The sequence below is a fragment of the Rhipicephalus sanguineus genome, chromosome 11 (assembly GCF_013339695.2).
Source record: "Rhipicephalus sanguineus isolate Rsan-2018 chromosome 11, BIME_Rsan_1.4, whole genome shotgun sequence".
In the NCBI taxonomy this organism is placed as follows: domain Eukaryota; kingdom Metazoa; phylum Arthropoda; class Arachnida; order Ixodida; family Ixodidae; genus Rhipicephalus; species Rhipicephalus sanguineus.
In genome coordinates this window covers 86382946-86399240 of record NC_051186.1, presented here as the reverse complement: position 1 = coordinate 86399240, position 16295 = coordinate 86382946, and the positions used below count along the sequence as shown (strand labels likewise).

Here is a 16295-nt window from a genome sequence, read left to right as displayed (position 1 = left end):
GCGCCCACCCTTCTGGACCGGCCACAGTCTGCACACTCATGCAGAGGCGGAGAGACGCGCATCGCGCTTGAAGTTGTCCCTGAGCCGTTTTCCCTGATCCGCTAGGCTGTGCGTTCTGGCGCTGCAGTCACACAAGGGCATAGGCGTGCGCAGGGTTCCCCATCAGGGAGGGGGGGGCAAAGGTTCATCGCAGCGCCCCCCCCCCCCAGCCTTCTAAGTCAGTGTATGGGGCAAACTACAAAAGAAGCCACAAAACGTCGAAAATCGGAAAACAGCAGAGCGGCAGAAACAGAGACAGAGCCACGTCTCTGCGCTCTGTCTCTGTTTTCTGCCGCTCTGCTGTTTTCCGATTTTCGACCTTTTGTGGCTTCTTTTGTAGTTAACTAAGTATGTACCAACTTGCCCAACAAGCAACTCTCCTGAACGTATGGGGCAAATTTCGCCCCCCCCCCTCTTAGGTGACTAGAAGGGTCAATGTACGTAGCAGATTTTGCGCCCTCCTCTTAGGTGATTAGGGGGGGGGGGCGCCCCTCCCTGCCCTCCCTGTGCGCACGCCTATGCACATGGGAACTCGACTGCGCGGTGCCTATTGGGGCAGATGTGGCATGCAATTTTTGGTAGTGGGGCTCTGCGTTCGCGCCAGCCCCTTGCATCAGCGTGGGTGTGTGCCAAAGTTATAGGATCTACTCTACTCTACTACTCTAATAAAAATGAGACGTATCGCATGCTACGGCGGTGAGTCGGGGAGAACATTGTGATAACGTCACCTTGGGAAAGACGGCGCATGCTCTTGACGCAGAACACGTCGTCGCGGTCAAAAGGTGCGCAAAGCGCTTGCAGCGTTACATTATCTAAAGCCTTCGATGCCTGACCACACGTGGAAAGCGACCGTCTGAACCAACACGAATGGTTAAGAACAATCAAACAAAGCAAGAAACGCAACCTGTGCGTCTCGCAGCCATGCGTCATACAAGACGCCCAACGTCCACTAAAGCGCTACAAAGTGAAATAAGCAGTGATTGAGAGTATTAACAAGCGAAATAAGCCATTGAAAATAATTGAGAGCAATTAAGAGTTTAAGAAGTAATTCCCAGTAATTGACGAATGAAGTCGAAATAGTATAGACGTTAAACTAGTACAGACGTGATGGCTTTTGCCGACAAGTTTTCTTAGCATGCGATAATGGAGAGCGTCTGTACATGCCATATTGTTTTCCAGAGTCTTGCCAATCCTCTTGAATCGTGATATGCATACAACTTTTGCCTTAATGCATCATTGCACGGTCACTTCAGTTTTATCACTTCAGACGCTAAAAAACGGAAGCATATTACAGGGGTAAGCCCCCCCCCCCCCCTCTCTCCCCTTTCCTGCAGGGCTATACGTTATTGCTATCAGAAATGGACTGGGAGAATGCGATTACTCTGTTATTGGTTGGGTGGTTGCATGCGTCCGAATGTTAAAGCTTTTCTTCTTTTCTTTTTGCTTTCACTTGTACTCTAGATGCGTTCCTTACGGACCAAATGAAGTATGCGTTCGTCAAGAGTCCGTATGGCCTGAAACAAAAACAGGTAACCCAAAGGATGTTCCGATATACGATGACCGTGCATGGAGATATCGTTGCTGGACAAAGATTGCCTATGCCCCCACACTACACAACAGCGCGGTCCAGAAGCGTAGCCAGAATTTTTTTTCGGGGGGGGGGGAGGGGGGGAGGGGGGGAGTTCAGCCATCCTTTTTGTACGTTCGTGCGTGCGTTTGTATGTGTGCGTGTATGCATGCACATGCAAAATCGAAAAGTTCGGGAGGAGGAGAGTTCAACCACTCCCCCACCCCACCCCTACGCCTCTGGCTCGGTCATTTCCTCGCTTACATGTTCTATTTTATTTTTTTCATGTAAATGCTTAGGCCGCGATAAAATACGCGCACCGTTACGCCCGACATCTACGACAAAACAATCTGCGCCGCACTGCCCAAACAACAACGTCAGACTTGAGGCTAAGTGAGCCGACAACGACAGCTAGTGCAAGATGTGCGTTGCTATGAAGGCATTAACGCAGTTGCGGCTATATATATATATATATATATATATATATATATATATATATATATATATATATATATATATATATATATATATATATATATATATATATATAAATATATATATATATATATATATATATATATATATATATATATATATATAGCTTCCACTCAACTACACCTGGAGGCCGAGCGTCTTTTTCTGTGGGTCCACACCAATTCCAGCCAAAAAGGGTCATGGTACTTTTCGTTTAACGTGTGTGGAGAAGACGTCTACTCGTGCCAACTGCCGCAACATGGCATGGCAATATTGACAGTAAGGTGCAGCAGCCAGACCAACCGGACTAATCGTCAACAACACCTTTCCTCTTTGATGCATCTCTGTATGCCAACTGGACTCCGCCGAAGAGAGGCCACTCGGCTTTATCGCTTATGATCGACTAAGAGCGGCATTCACAAAATCTTATTCATTTCGCATTGGAATGGGAGACAACGGTCTTTGCGATGCCTATCGTTGCGAGGAGACGCTACAGCTAATTCTGTGCTCCTGTCTGGGACATAATGTTCAGTGAGAGTCTCTGGCGTCTGCTATAGCCCACTTGGACAATAGATCAATGTCTGTTGAAATGATTCTTACATGTCGTCGACAGAAGACATCGCAAGTGAAGGCGAAGAGGGCACTAAGGTTTTTAAAAGAAACGAACTTCGACAAGCGGCTGTGACAGCGATGCCGCGTACCACGCAAGAACGACGGACTGTGACTGACTGTGTGTGCTGTGTTATGTGCTGTCTTTCTTTCTCTTTCCTCTCCACCTTTCGATCTTCTCAATACAGTTCCCATGTGTAGGGTAGCCAAGGGTTATCCTAAACTGGTTAACCTCCCGGCCGCTCCTCCTCTACGATTTCTCCTTCTTATTAAATTAAATACAGTAGAGAACTTTGGTGTTTATATTAAGGGCTAGGCAAACCTCCATCCATAGATGTCATCACCAGGGTCTTTGCTTCATGTTTATTATTTTGCATGGCCCGTGTTGACTCCGTTTAAATCGCAGCAGCTGACTGCATTTCACGCGCAAGTGCAGTATGTGCGTCACACCTAGAAAAAGTGGATGAGATTTGTTCCCTTAGTATTGGGTTCCCGAGTACTGCAGAAAGTTGAGCTAGTTGGTTCGGAATCATGGTAAAAGAAAATACACGAGAAAAGACATCGCGACAACAATAATGGCATTCGTGTTGTCTTCATATCTTCCCTTTTGTGCCTGTCTGCACGCCTCCTTCTTTTATCATGGTCCCTTAGTGCCGGTCATTCTCGTTGCTTCGAACGTATCTTCACGTGCGGATAACTGGGCTCGTGCCCCTCCATGCAGGACGCATCAAACTGGGGATGGCAGACCACCAGGTACGTCATGGTCAACACGTGGAATTGGTACCTTTTGCACCCCATACTCGCCAGAATCACAGCCCACGTGAAACCATCGGTAAGGACGTGTGCCTTTTTGCTCATTCTACCCGCCCATACCAAGGGCTTTCCCTAGCTTTTCGCCTACCCTGATATACTTGGCAAAAATACAAGAGAATTTCATTCTTTTGGGGAGGGCTCCTGCATCTTTTTTCTCGCTCTCGCACCATCATTTTTTTTCTTTCTTTTTTTTTCAGCTGGTACCCGTGTTCTACGCTACCTACTCGTCCCTGTTTGTGACCTCTCACTTAGGCTGGGAGGTGGCGCTAATGTTCCTGGCGCAACATGCCATCTTCTATGCTGTGGCCGCTCTGCACATACCCGCACTGTGCTACCTGGCCGCCGCCGTGATCCACTGCCAAAAGTTCGTGAACCCTTTCGACCCAGCGACTGTGAGTCAAAGAACCCTTGACCTTTAGAAACGCGCCACAGGGCGACAGCGGTGTGGTATATTCCAGGTGACGGCAGCTGCATTGTGCGGCGCAGGATGATTCAGATTTCAAGAAAGCTTTAGGGCGCGAACTAAAACACGAACACACAAAGCAACACATTGAACAAGACGGGCGCCAACTTCCAACTCCCGTACGTCGTGTTCGTTGTGTTCTTGTTAATTGGGTTTCCTTCTGTCCTTGTTTTAGTTGGCGTCGTGAAGTTTTTGAAATATGAATCTTCACCAAATAGGTCAAATCAAGATCCCACAGGATGAACACAGAAAGAAACACCCATATGATTACATTAAGAACAACTTCAATCAGTCTCATTGGTTGAAATAAACAATGTTTACCCTTGGTGTCGAGCGGCTGTTTTAAGATAATTTTTGTGCCAGTGGTTACTGCTGCATGTACGTTTTCTAATACTTGCTGAAGGCGTCATGCAATTGAAACGTGAGCGCGATTACCTAATTATGCAGTTATAGGCATAGGTGGTTACTCTTTGTTGTTGTTTCTTTCTCAAATCGACTCTTAGCATTATACATCGCCTCACTGTTACGAGGCCATCGCTATTTTATTCTCAGTTCAGTGGCAGATGTTTTCCATTATGCTGAACACAATTTCACCCTGGCTGAAAGGTTGCTCTATCGTGAAACTGCCGCTCGGGACGCCCGCTGCGCAGTCTGCTAGCATCATGGAGTGCAAGAAAACCCACGATGCATGGAAACGAAATGCTGTGCTTAATTGGCTTGGACTGATGAAAATATCAGTGGCATACGGTGCGTGTACTATTTTTGTGTCAAAGAAGGCCGTTTGTTGATCATCGCTTATATGTATATGTCATTGTAAACAAAGCGTGGGTATGGTTGCCCTCTTTGACAAAGTGTACCCAGAGGCGTGCAAGAGATTAACATTTTAAAGAGGAGTTTGTCAAACTGCTTTCGAACTAAGCAATGTACCTTATACCGCGAAGTCACGGATATCATTTTGAGATCATGTAAAGGACTATAAAGACGAAAGGTACTCCTTGGAAGAAGCTGTCCTCCCTCAGAACACAAACGACGTCGTAAAGTTGCAAGCGTTACTGAATTAGTTCAGTTGTAACTTGCCACATACGTGACTATTTTTAGCGTACACACACTCAATCTGTCACGGCTGAACGTATAAGCGAACTCAGCTACTTCCAGAGAAAGAATTTGCAATAGGCTGACATACCTCTACTGGTAAGACGAGGTGTGATGCCACTGAGGCTGTTGCAAAAAGCTGTATACGCTTAGCGATAAGTAAAAACTGGCGGTCTTCCCCTTTGTTCAAGCCTATCTGCGTACAATGAACCACACGAAAGGTGTACAAAATCCCCGGTACTAGATTTTATGAGGACTGGTATTTAAACCCAGTCCTTCGTCTTTCAACGGGAAACATTGAATAATGACTCGATTATTCCCCACGTATAAGTCACCTGCGATTTGTAAAGTTGGTATTCCATCGTGGGACGTTATGTCTTTTTTTTTTGCACATCCCAGTACATGTACGAGCGATATGGCATCATGCCACACAGGGTGGCTTACGTCGCTTTCCACTGGAACATTATGCGTGGCCTCAGCTTCAGCCTGCACTTCGTTCGAGCTCAGCGCCAAAGTGCAGAGAAGAGCCGCTGGCTGCCATATTGGAAGACGCTCGCCTACATGATCTACCTGCCCACAGTCTACCTTGGACCTCCGCAGAATTACGATGACTACGTAGTTCAGGTATGTCGTAGCGACGTATAGGAGCCTGCATGCCACTAGATGCATCTGTTTTTCGAAGTGTAGCAGTAACATACGGGAGAAAGCTATGGGAGCGGGCTAGCTGGCATTCCAGATATAGAAGTTTCAACGCAATTAAAAGCATATGGCAGACAAAGAGGCAACAAGAACAGGAAAGGCCCCTAAATGAGCCTACTGCTCTAAACCCACTGTATTAAGGAAAGGACGATCTCAATTACTTCGTCGATATTGATGTCGTCTATTTTGCTGGGTATCAGTAGGCCTATGTATAGCGTCTCTATAGGGTGTGTTAAAGCGCTAGAGGATCGTTCATAAGCAAAACGTCAGTGTACTCTGGCTATAAATAAGCAAAGCACAGTTGGCAAAATATACTCGGTTACACTCTTATATGAACGTCAGTGGGTGAGGGGCTTATTCAGGGCTCGTTTCTTTTGTTGCACTCAGCCTAATGAAACCAACGAATAATGAAGCTACGATAGGGGACATTACTGGCATGTTTTAACTGTGGCATAGTTTTATGACATAAATGAACGGAATTAAAGCGGATGACAAATCAACTTGCCGCAAGTATGTACCGAACCTGCAACATTCGCATAAAGTGGCGACAATAACGCGGTAAGAAATGCACCGAATTTTTTTACTGGCTTCCGAGTTATTTGGGGGAACTACACATTGTAAGTAATTGATGAGTTTGTAAGAAAAATCACAGTTTCGCCGAAAGGGCGCAGCGATCAATGCGATAGCACCATATTGTAATGCTATACGAAGTAAGGGTAGCAGCTATTTCCCATCCGATCTCGCGCAACTCTACAAAACTCTTGTGTAAGCGAATACGGCCGCTCCAGGCAGAGAAGCGGTTTTCGTGCTGTCTGTCGTTTCGCGCGCTTTTACTCGCGGGTAGTACGTACAGTGCGCCGGGCGATGTCATCGATTTGGGCTTTATACGGAAAATGATGGCGGTAGCGACGCCAACGGCGGTACCAAAAACCCGTCGAGAGTGTCCATATAATTGCTATCGCAATAAAACAAAGCTTGTTGATTCGCGTTGCGTTCTTAATTATGACAGTACGGGCGGTATGACGGCTTAACAAGCGACGTATTAAAGGCAAAAAAAAAAAGAACGCGTTGCGTTAGACCTTGTGTCTCTTTAATTCACGCATGACATTGCCCGTGTTTTCTTGTCGTAAGCCATCTAACCGATGTGTTTTCCGATATTGGCACCGCCGCGGCAATACTATTATTGATGCTGAGGAATCGTGTGGGTGGTGTACTGAAGTTTTTTATTTGTTTCTTGCATAGTTTAAGATTGTTGAACAGCCTGAAGGAGTCATATAGTCACTCGTAATCCACCAACACGTTGAACCGCCAGCGAAATTGATAGAATTGTTCAATGGCATGTCTCACAGCTTTCCTCAAGCAGAGATTGCTTGCACACCTTTTGCCTTTTGCGCACAATGTAATAACGTTTCTTCCATGAATTCGAACAAATTAGTCTTTGATGTGCCAGGTAAATATCTGTTATTCTCAGATTTATTGGCAGGCGTTGCTAAGGCCAGCTAGGTGTTTCCGTTATCTGTGTTCGAACATGTACAACGTCAAACCGCGGTCATTAAGGTGAAATTCCCGTTGGAAAAACCCGCGCACTTGGGCATACGTGACACGCACGTATAATCTAGTACGTATGATCACGATTAGCTAAAGGAACATGGGAGAGGCATTTTCCTTTGCAGTGGGCATGGCCAGAGTGATGATGATATGCACCAGTGTCAAATCTCTTTGTGAGGTTGGCTTTAAAAACTGCGAAAAACAAATCCGCATAAACATCTCTCTTTCTCTATCTTTGCCATCCACGCAGTTGGACAAGCCGCGACGCAGCTGCACTCTGCGCGAGATTGCCACATCAGTGGCGAGAATTCTGCGGAGCGGTGCGCACTTCTTCCTGATGGAGCTCATGGCCCACTTTTTCTACAGGTCAGTGAATACGTTGCTAAAGTTGTTACGTCATCAAGTAGCACGTCGCTCTATTCACTCTTAGGGCTGTTAGGTTTCATTATCTAGATGTACACCATGCACTATATACGCTATCTGAGATATATGAGATACATGAATACAATGAATTATCAGATATAAAATAGTTACTAATATTGCAAATGAGTTCTGCGGAATCCCTGCAAGGTGTGGGAAGGATTATAAAAGAGATAATTGACAACGACCTGCTTTTAGCACCAGACTACTAGGAAATCCCTCCGGATTTCTCAGAAAGTGTCATAATCCCGTTAATGGGAGGCAGTCACCGGGCAGATCCCAAGGGCGGGCGCATGAGACCCTCGAAACGAACCACAAAAGCACGTACACTTTAAGAGTAGAAGTCAAAGGCGGAGTCATAGCTAAGAGTTGATAACACAAAGGAAATATATTCTCAACTAGAGCAGTAGAAACATCTCACATGCACACATGGCTGGTTCAATCACAATACAACTCAGATGCCTTTAACAGCTTTGGGGGTAACAATTAATCAAATGCGTTCAAATACAAACACTCGAGAATATCCAAGAACACTTAAAGTTATTTCATGTTCACCGGCTTGACAAATTCCTCCACGTAGACTGCGGCGCTAATCAACTGATCCCTTCGACAGTCGCTTATCACATGTCTCCTCTCGGCGACAATGTCTTTAAAAACTCTTCTTCATTGCTCACAGGGCGTCATGTCTAAGCAGATCTTCCAAGACCGACTGAGGGCACTGCATCATAACACAGCGCGTCTTCTCTGGTCGACCGAACCACTCTCCTACATCATAACGTCTTCCTTCACTGACCCCCTAACTGCTGTTGCCGCGCCCTTATATTGGGTTGAGACCGGGTTCGCGATTCTCCAACCAGACTCATCTGTTCAGAGCACCGTGGAAGCTTGGGAAAGGGCGAGGAAGTTCCCGGATGCTCGTCTCGTGGCGGCGGACGCGTCTGCGGAAAGGCGGCCTCGCTCGACGTGGGATCGTGTCTCGATTTTTCGAGGTTTTGCGCAAGCGCTTGATTCGAACGATCTGACAGTCGGCGGCGTCTTGTCCGCAACGGTGAGGCGTTGCGCTTTGGAGAACCGAACGTTGCTGGCGTCTTGAATGGGGGCACGCGCCCGGTTGGCGCCGTGACTTGACAAACTTTCGAATGTGGTTAAAGCGCTCGTTTGTGAGAGAAAGGAAAGCTTCTACTTTAAAAAAAATTCGTCAGGGTGCGGGGATTGAACACAAGACCAATTATCGATCATCCCCTCGATAGCCCTTCCGCCTCCTTGCGGGATGCTGCAGAACTCGTTTGCAATTTTCTGCGCCCGCGTGCTTCGAGTTGACTAATTCGTCCTCACACTGCCAATTGCTAGCACCCTGGTTAGCTCGCTCTATTGGTAGAGCGACCGCCCTGGAAAGGCGTTGGTCCCGGCTTCGATCCCGCAAGCAGGAAGAATTCTTCAAGTACATGTTTTCCTTTCTGAGATTTCCGTGTGGCTTTCCTCGTGGCTTCGTGCAACAAACAGGTGGTTGTCAATAATTCCTTAGTCGCTGACGATTCGTTTGACGATGGAACGTTTCGCTCATATGAATCTTGCAGTACAATCGCTTTGCCTCTGCTATAAAAGAATTTCAAAGCACAGATTTGAGCAGCCTTGACGTGACTGACTAACTCCTTTTGGTCATTCTCTACTGGAAGCTCGGCAATGGCCAGGTGGCCCTGGATGGCCGAGCGGCTGGACCTGTACAGCCTGGTGGGCTTCGCCTTTTCCCTGCTGTTCTTCTTCTACGTACGCTACCTCTTCACCTACGGCTTCGCCGGTGCCATCGCCCGAGCCGAGGGCGTCGAGATTCCGCCTCCCTCCATGTGCATTGCCACAATGTACCGCTGTTCGTACTTTTGGAGGTGAGTACACTGTACGCGGCATCCGGGTTTTGATGCGCAGTTCAGAAACACGGCTTGTGACTGGACTGCACTGATATAGTGTGTGCATTTCCATTGATTTTTTGGACAGTGGAGCTATTTAAATAGATATATCTCTTGGGATTGTCGTCCGTACTTTCTAGCCCAGCTGCGCGAGCGAAGTGTAACGAGAGGGAGAGCATGAGTAAAGCTAAGTGGGTGAGAGCGAATCATAATGTAGCGAGTTGAGCCTGGTAGAAAAAGGGTAGCGACGTGGAGAGGCTGAAGCTGAGTAGCCATGAGGAGTGCAAAGGCGAAGCTATCTCTTACAAGAATAGATTTAGACAGTCTATAGACTGTCTAAACCCATTTTTAGACAGTCTATAGGCTGTCTACACACATTTTTGTAAGGGATGGCGGGTGCGGTGCAGGTGGTGTAGCGAGGAGTAGAGAGCCGGAGCGCGATTGGTTATGCCGGTGAAAGGAGTCGACCAATGGTATCGTGCGCTCGAGTACATGTGATGCTATTAAGAGAGGAGGAAGGGAGCGCCGAGCGTTGGCTAAAGCGGAGGAGAGGCGCGCTGATGCCAACAGCCTCGCTGTTTAATCAGCCTTTGCGACATTATCTCAGTTGAGGTTGCGCATTGCGCGTAATTTTTTGTTGCCCCTGGTAATCGCTCTCCGGTTCTTGTGTCACAGCACCAAACGCCGGTTGAAACTGGTCACTCTATGTGACACACCCTTTCAGGAGTGTTTCCGTTAGCCGTTTGATATTAAGAAAAACCTGAAATGGGGCAGCTAGTTAAAGACTATCATCTTCATGCAAAGCTAGAAAAAATCCCCCTGAGTGGGTGCGAGCTAGCAGTATAGGATCTACATCTACTGTACACAACGTGATGTTCTCTGTATGTGTTTTTCTCGCTGTAGCCAGTACATCTTTTTGTAGTTTCCGAACAAAAAAAACTTGATCATGTGATCTTAGACCGAACTCACAATACCTTTCTATCCTAAGTTCTTTCGATTGGCTAGCTGCCTGCGTTAGGGATACGCTAGGCGTCATAATTAACAGAAATATTCTTTTAAGAAGAATTCTTGTGTAAGATGTTTTCGTTCATTGGACCCTGACTCACTTCATGCTGCACCGACATTTTACACGTCAGCTAAGTGCGTGATCAAAGGGAGCCTTAAGCTTAGTTATATACCCCGTCCAAATAATGGAAGACAATTTATCCCATGTAACAGCGCTATGCCGGCTTTGAGGTCTATGCAAGCGGTCAGACTAGAGTCCAGGCTGGTATTCATAGAACGTTCTTACTCAAGAATCCTTCTTTAGGACCTAATAGGACTTTTTGCGGGCCTTGTTGGTGCTATTGACAAAAATTACATAGCGCAATACAGACACGGCACACAATGAAGGTACACGAGAGACAAGCGCTACTTGTAAAACAGTTGCAAGTAGCGCTTGTCTCTCGTGTACCTTCCTTGTGTGCCGTGTTTGTATTGCGCTATGTAATTTTTGTCTTCTGTAGGAACGAATTCGGGCCAAACTTGACGCTGGACATACCTTCAGGAAATGAGATCGGTCAGTGGGAAAGTACACCAACGATAAAAAGGCTTTGTGAGCACATGCTCTTCTCATCATAAATGTCACGATAAAACTGTTTTTTTTTGCGGCTTAGGCATGGTACCGAGAAATACAGATGCTACGAAAATGACCTGCGTGTTTTACTAATAAGATAGAATATCACGTTGTATAGTTGCGCCATCACACATTAAAGGCTCTTTGCGGGAGCTGAAATGTCCAAACTTTTGCGCAAGAGAACACTTGACGGGTAAGGCCTGACTTAAAGCTCTGGGCACGAATTACCAAAAGGTAGTATGTTTCAAACACTTGTAAGTGCGAATTCGAGCGAATCATCATGCTAGGTATATTATCGAAGGCAACTGGCGAATTGATAAGAACACCTACGCTGAAAAGGTTTTACAAATTTCAGTCAATACATTTCCTCTTGCACACGTGTGTGCTTATCTGCGTATGATTCTATACATTTACGTGTTGGTTCATAGTTGCTTGCAGCTGTGACTGTGTATGCGTATGAGGGCGTATAAAAGTCGAAGGTCCAGGCTTCTAACATCCCCGCCCGTGTGAGTCTGTGTGTGTGTGTGAGTTTGTATCTGTGATGCGCTACAAGCTATCGGACATGTGTTTAACGTGTGCCGTATTGTAACTGTGCTATTTCTACCAGGTACTTCGACCGGGGCATGCACCTTTGGATTCGAAGGTATGTAGCTGTAAAATCCTCAGCTACTCCGCATTATTCGTGAAGCGTAAACTGAAACTAAGAAATTAATATTGATCTCAGTCGCTTTATGAGCAGCAATGGTTACAGCCGCAGGTGTGAATGAGCTTTCAGGCTGTCACCTATTGCAGAAGCACAGAACTGTAGTCCGTTAAAACATGAGAATAAATACAGGCTTCGCTCCCAGACTGCGGTGCGCCTGCCATTCATCTGTGCAAGAGAGTCGTGCTATTGGTTTCCGTTGTAACAGTAAGTACTTCGTCGCTGCTAATGTGAATACTACGCATAATAATAATTACAGGTTCGTCCTCACTCCCTACTTCTAATATCACGTTTCACTGAAGTGATGTCGGAATCGTTCCTGAAATTAGCCAGGAAGTTCAATAGTAAGGAAAGTCGAGCAAGTTGGTATGAATGCGTTGTGGAATAGCGCAAAAAAAAAACACAAGGACAAAGGCAAACGATACTATCTCTGCGCCTGTGTCCCTGTCTTTTTCACGCTATTCCACAGTGAGAAAAACTCGAGTTCTTGACCGAAAATCACCGACAAAAACCTGTCCCTGTATGGTAAATTTAACTACGTGAAATACGCGAAATATGTTTGACGTCACGGCAATGAGCCAATGCAATTGGATGGAACATCTATGCAAATTCTTTCTGGGTGAGGCAGCAAATTCTTTCTGCAAATACTTTCTGGGTGGGCGGAGCTTGCATTTTTCTAGGCTGTAATCGCCAGTAGGTGCATTACATGGGAGCTGCAAATGTGTTCCACTGGAGATCATATGTTGCGGAGAGCACTATCTGTTCAGATGCTGTCATTGTGGCGCCCCATATGAATTTTCAGGTATTTCTACGAGCCAGTGGTGGGCCAAAGCCGGGGCGCCTGCCGTGTCTTGTTCGGTACCGCAGTGGCGTTCGGCTTCACCTGGGTATGGCACAGTATGCACAAGAGAGATGCTATCTGGTGCGCGCTCAGCGTGCTGGGCATTGCCCTTGAGGTGATCGTCCGCGAAGTGAGGAAACGAGATGTCTGCAAGAAATTCGAGGTAAGTACAGGCGAGATGCCCCGTGGCAACTGTCTTCATTGCTTGCTGAGTGAAGAGTGCAGGCGTGCCGGCGCTATTTCCGCACGTTGCTCCGTGACTCCGGTGAAAAATTCGAGATCATTCTACTCGGTGAAAGCGCGCGACTAGCGGAGTTTAAGAGCACGAAATCTCATTTCGTATTTGTGTGTGAGCTTCAAATGGAATGGAACAACTTTATTTAGGCCATTCGGGACGGAAAAAAGCACGTAGCGTACTTTCATTGTAAACTGCGGCCTTCCTTCGAACACTTTCCGAGCACCATCAGCTTCGCTTCTCAGAATCTAAACAGCGCATGGCAACATTCATGTTTAGCATCAAATTCTCGCAAATCCAAAGGTTGACACGTTGGGTGCGATTCTCCATGTCTGCTTTACATGTTGTCCGGCATCGCCATTATCTTCATCATCATCGGCCGGACTACGACGCTCAATGCAGGGCAAAGGCCTCTCCCATGCTTATCCAATCAACCGGGTACTGTGCCTGCTGCGGCAGCGTTATCCCCGCAGCGCGTCTCCCGCAACCTCATCTGTCCACTTGGTTCTCGGCCCCCTGCCTCGCAGACTTGCCTTCTCTTGGAATCCACTCTGTTACGCTTAATGACCAGCGGGTATGTTGCCTTCACGCTACATGTCCTGGTGCGCGCTCCGCTTGCAGATGGCTTTTATTCCAACACCAGTACACCACCGTACAGCAACGGACAGCAGGCGCTCCAGCGCAGCGGCCAATGTCAAGACGGGAACTCCTCTTGTTTTCTGTCTACGAACGCAGAGATCCGCTGGGAACTAGCGTATAAAAGCTCCGTTGTACAAAGAACGAGGGGTTAGGGGAGGAGCACGGCCGGACCTGAAGGGAGACGCACGACGCAAGCGCGAAGTGTGTGCGCGTCTCCGCTTCGGCCGGCCGTTTGCACTTGTGATACAGACTGCTTAGCCTTATTTGCAGATGTAGAAAGTTTGTCCAGCACTAGGCTATGTAGTTCAGTGGTGTCAATGGTGATAGGTGGTTGAGGTGCTGTAGTAACCTGGATTCCTTGCAGGATCTGATTTGAAATGATTTGCATCAAACATTCAGATAGGTTGGATATTAGTTTATCCATAGCCTTAGTCATTGCCTTCTCTACAGCAGACTCAATTGCCTGTGATAGTTAGAATCTAGACTTGAAGTGTGACGCGCTGCAACATCAGAATATCCGAAGGCCCTATCTTTAACCATTTCAAAAGCTCCCCTTCGCGAACAACGGCGGCGGTCAATAATTTCTAGTACGTCTACTTCCTGAGCACGAGAAGAGCAGTCAGAGTAGTCTGCAGAGTGACTCCCTCCACAGAGACAACACTTTTCTGATGTTGCGGAGCGTTCACTTGAAGAGTGGCTCTCTTGAAAAACGAGTGTAGCGGCAATTCATTCATTCATTCAGGGGCTCGTTTTCTTTGTTAGACACAATATTAATGAGAACTAACAGACAATAACGCCAAGGAAAGTATAGGGGGTGTTATCTGTAGCATTTCTGTATTCTGTAGAAAACGAGCCCTTGAGAGCCATCTTCTTTCCTTCATTCATAGCAAGGATCTCGTTCAGGCAGACTTGATGCCTTCAGGTAGTATGCGAGGGATTATTGGTCAGCTGCCAGCTCGTAAAAAGATCACGTGCTACGTGACGCCAGAAAGGCAGAAAAAAAGAGTGTTCCACACTCGCCGCCATGGCTGCGGTTGGCGCTGACTAACACTCCAAGGTTTAAATGCACATATATACCCCATAAAGTGGACGGGAGGATGACCGCCGCCGTAGCTCAGTGGTAGAGCATCGGACGCGTTATTCGAAGGTCGCAGGTTCGGTCCCTGCCGCGGCAAGTTATCTTTTCGTCCACTTTACTTTCTTCACATTTATATTCTAAATGCTACAGATAACACCCCCTATACTTTCATTGGCGTTATTGTCTGTTAGTTCTCATTAATATTATGTTGTATAACATATTTTAAATGCGATCGAAGCATGTCTTAGCGAGCCAAAGGCACTTTGATCGTTTCTATCTAGCCGCCTACGTCTTCAGGTACTCATTGTTGCCTCCGTAACTTGGTGTGCATCGAAATTGGCATAGGAGGACATGAGCGTACGAGGAACACGATTCGGAGGTCAATACATGAATAAAGCGACGTACGTCAAAAAGACTTTTATGCCACTAACGTGTGGCACATACCCGCGTACCGCGGCCCGTGGTATGCAGGTATGCGCCACAGGCGATTCACAGTTCATATCACCCCGACTATGGAAATCTTAACGCAATAGCTTGAAGGGGCTCGTGTCTCGGTGTCGGTTCCGGTGTCGGCGGCGTTGTCAAAGGGTGAAATACTCCCAAAGTAAGCGAAGAACAAAAATGAGGGCTCGTGCCAGAATCGAACCCAGGCATTCTGCACGCCAGTCGAGTATTCTACCGCAGAGCCACGCCAGCGCTTTAAATTGCTTCTTGAGAAGACCCCGTACGAACGTCGTCGGGACAACACCGACTGTGGTGACATTGTCAGCTATCCGCTTTTATGAGAATGTAAGAAACGTTGTTTATGTACTGCTATCACTCCGCAAGCTAAAGACAAGTGTTGCCTAATTACGCCGATGACCGCTCCTTAAGATAGGCACGTCATTGCACCGTAGCGAGCACTTCCTTGCAATAAAACTGCACGGCTCTGCTATAACGTGATAATAAGCTACCCTTTACATTCCAGTATAGGCTTTTTTCCTGGCAAGACTGCGAAATTTGCACACCTACTCAATTTACACAACGACGTTGATTCACCATGTAACGCTTGGCCGAAAGCAAAAAAAGAGAAAAAAAGGAAAAAAGAAATCGGCATAGGCTTGTCAATGACTGCTTCGCATGAAAGTGATTCCCACAATCCGTGGGATCTGCCAGATTTTCTTTTCTATCGATACAACTTCCTTAAAGAAATCTTGCAGATAGCTTTCCCATAGTACAGTACAAGGTACTAAATTGTTTCTATTTTTGTTAAAGACGTATTATGTTTACTACTATCCGCCGCTAAAAGAGTAATCGATCTCGGCAACTAGCACCACGTAATCGGGGGAAATTTCAGTAAATTTTGTACTGCCTAAAAAAACTAACCTTGTGTGTTACATTTGGTCAGGGCCGCTACCTGGCGTCCGCTGAGCGAATGCGAGTGGCCAAGGCCTTGATCGGTTCTCCGCACTTCGTACTCACCATGTGCGCCTGCATCTTCCACCTGGCGGAACCGGAGGTGTGCCTCATCATGTGTCGAAGGATCTTGCCTGGTAAGAACGAATAGAGTCAAGTAT

General features: G+C 46.8%; 1 protein-coding gene across 2 annotated transcripts in view; it reads left to right on the top strand.

Annotated features, from left to right (window-relative positions):
- LOC119373851 (protein-cysteine N-palmitoyltransferase Rasp) overlaps positions 1-16295 on the top strand; it is a 67787-nt gene that overhangs the window by 3210 nt on the left and 48282 nt on the right. The window contains exons 3-11 of one of the 2 annotated variants that reach the window (XM_037643920.2): positions 1501-1568; positions 3411-3521; positions 3700-3894; positions 5457-5681; positions 7555-7670; positions 9401-9607; positions 11851-11886; positions 12749-12950; positions 16127-16271. In XM_037643920.2, the coding sequence (XP_037499848.1) occupies positions 1501-1568; positions 3411-3521; positions 3700-3894; positions 5457-5681; positions 7555-7670; positions 9401-9607; positions 11851-11886; positions 12749-12950; positions 16127-16271 (1305 nt within the window). The remainder of the gene's footprint in view (positions 1-1500; positions 1569-3410; positions 3522-3699; positions 3895-5456; positions 5682-7554; positions 7671-9400; positions 9608-11850; positions 11887-12748; positions 12951-16126; positions 16272-16295) is intronic. The other variant, XM_049410944.1, reaches the window with a different exon arrangement.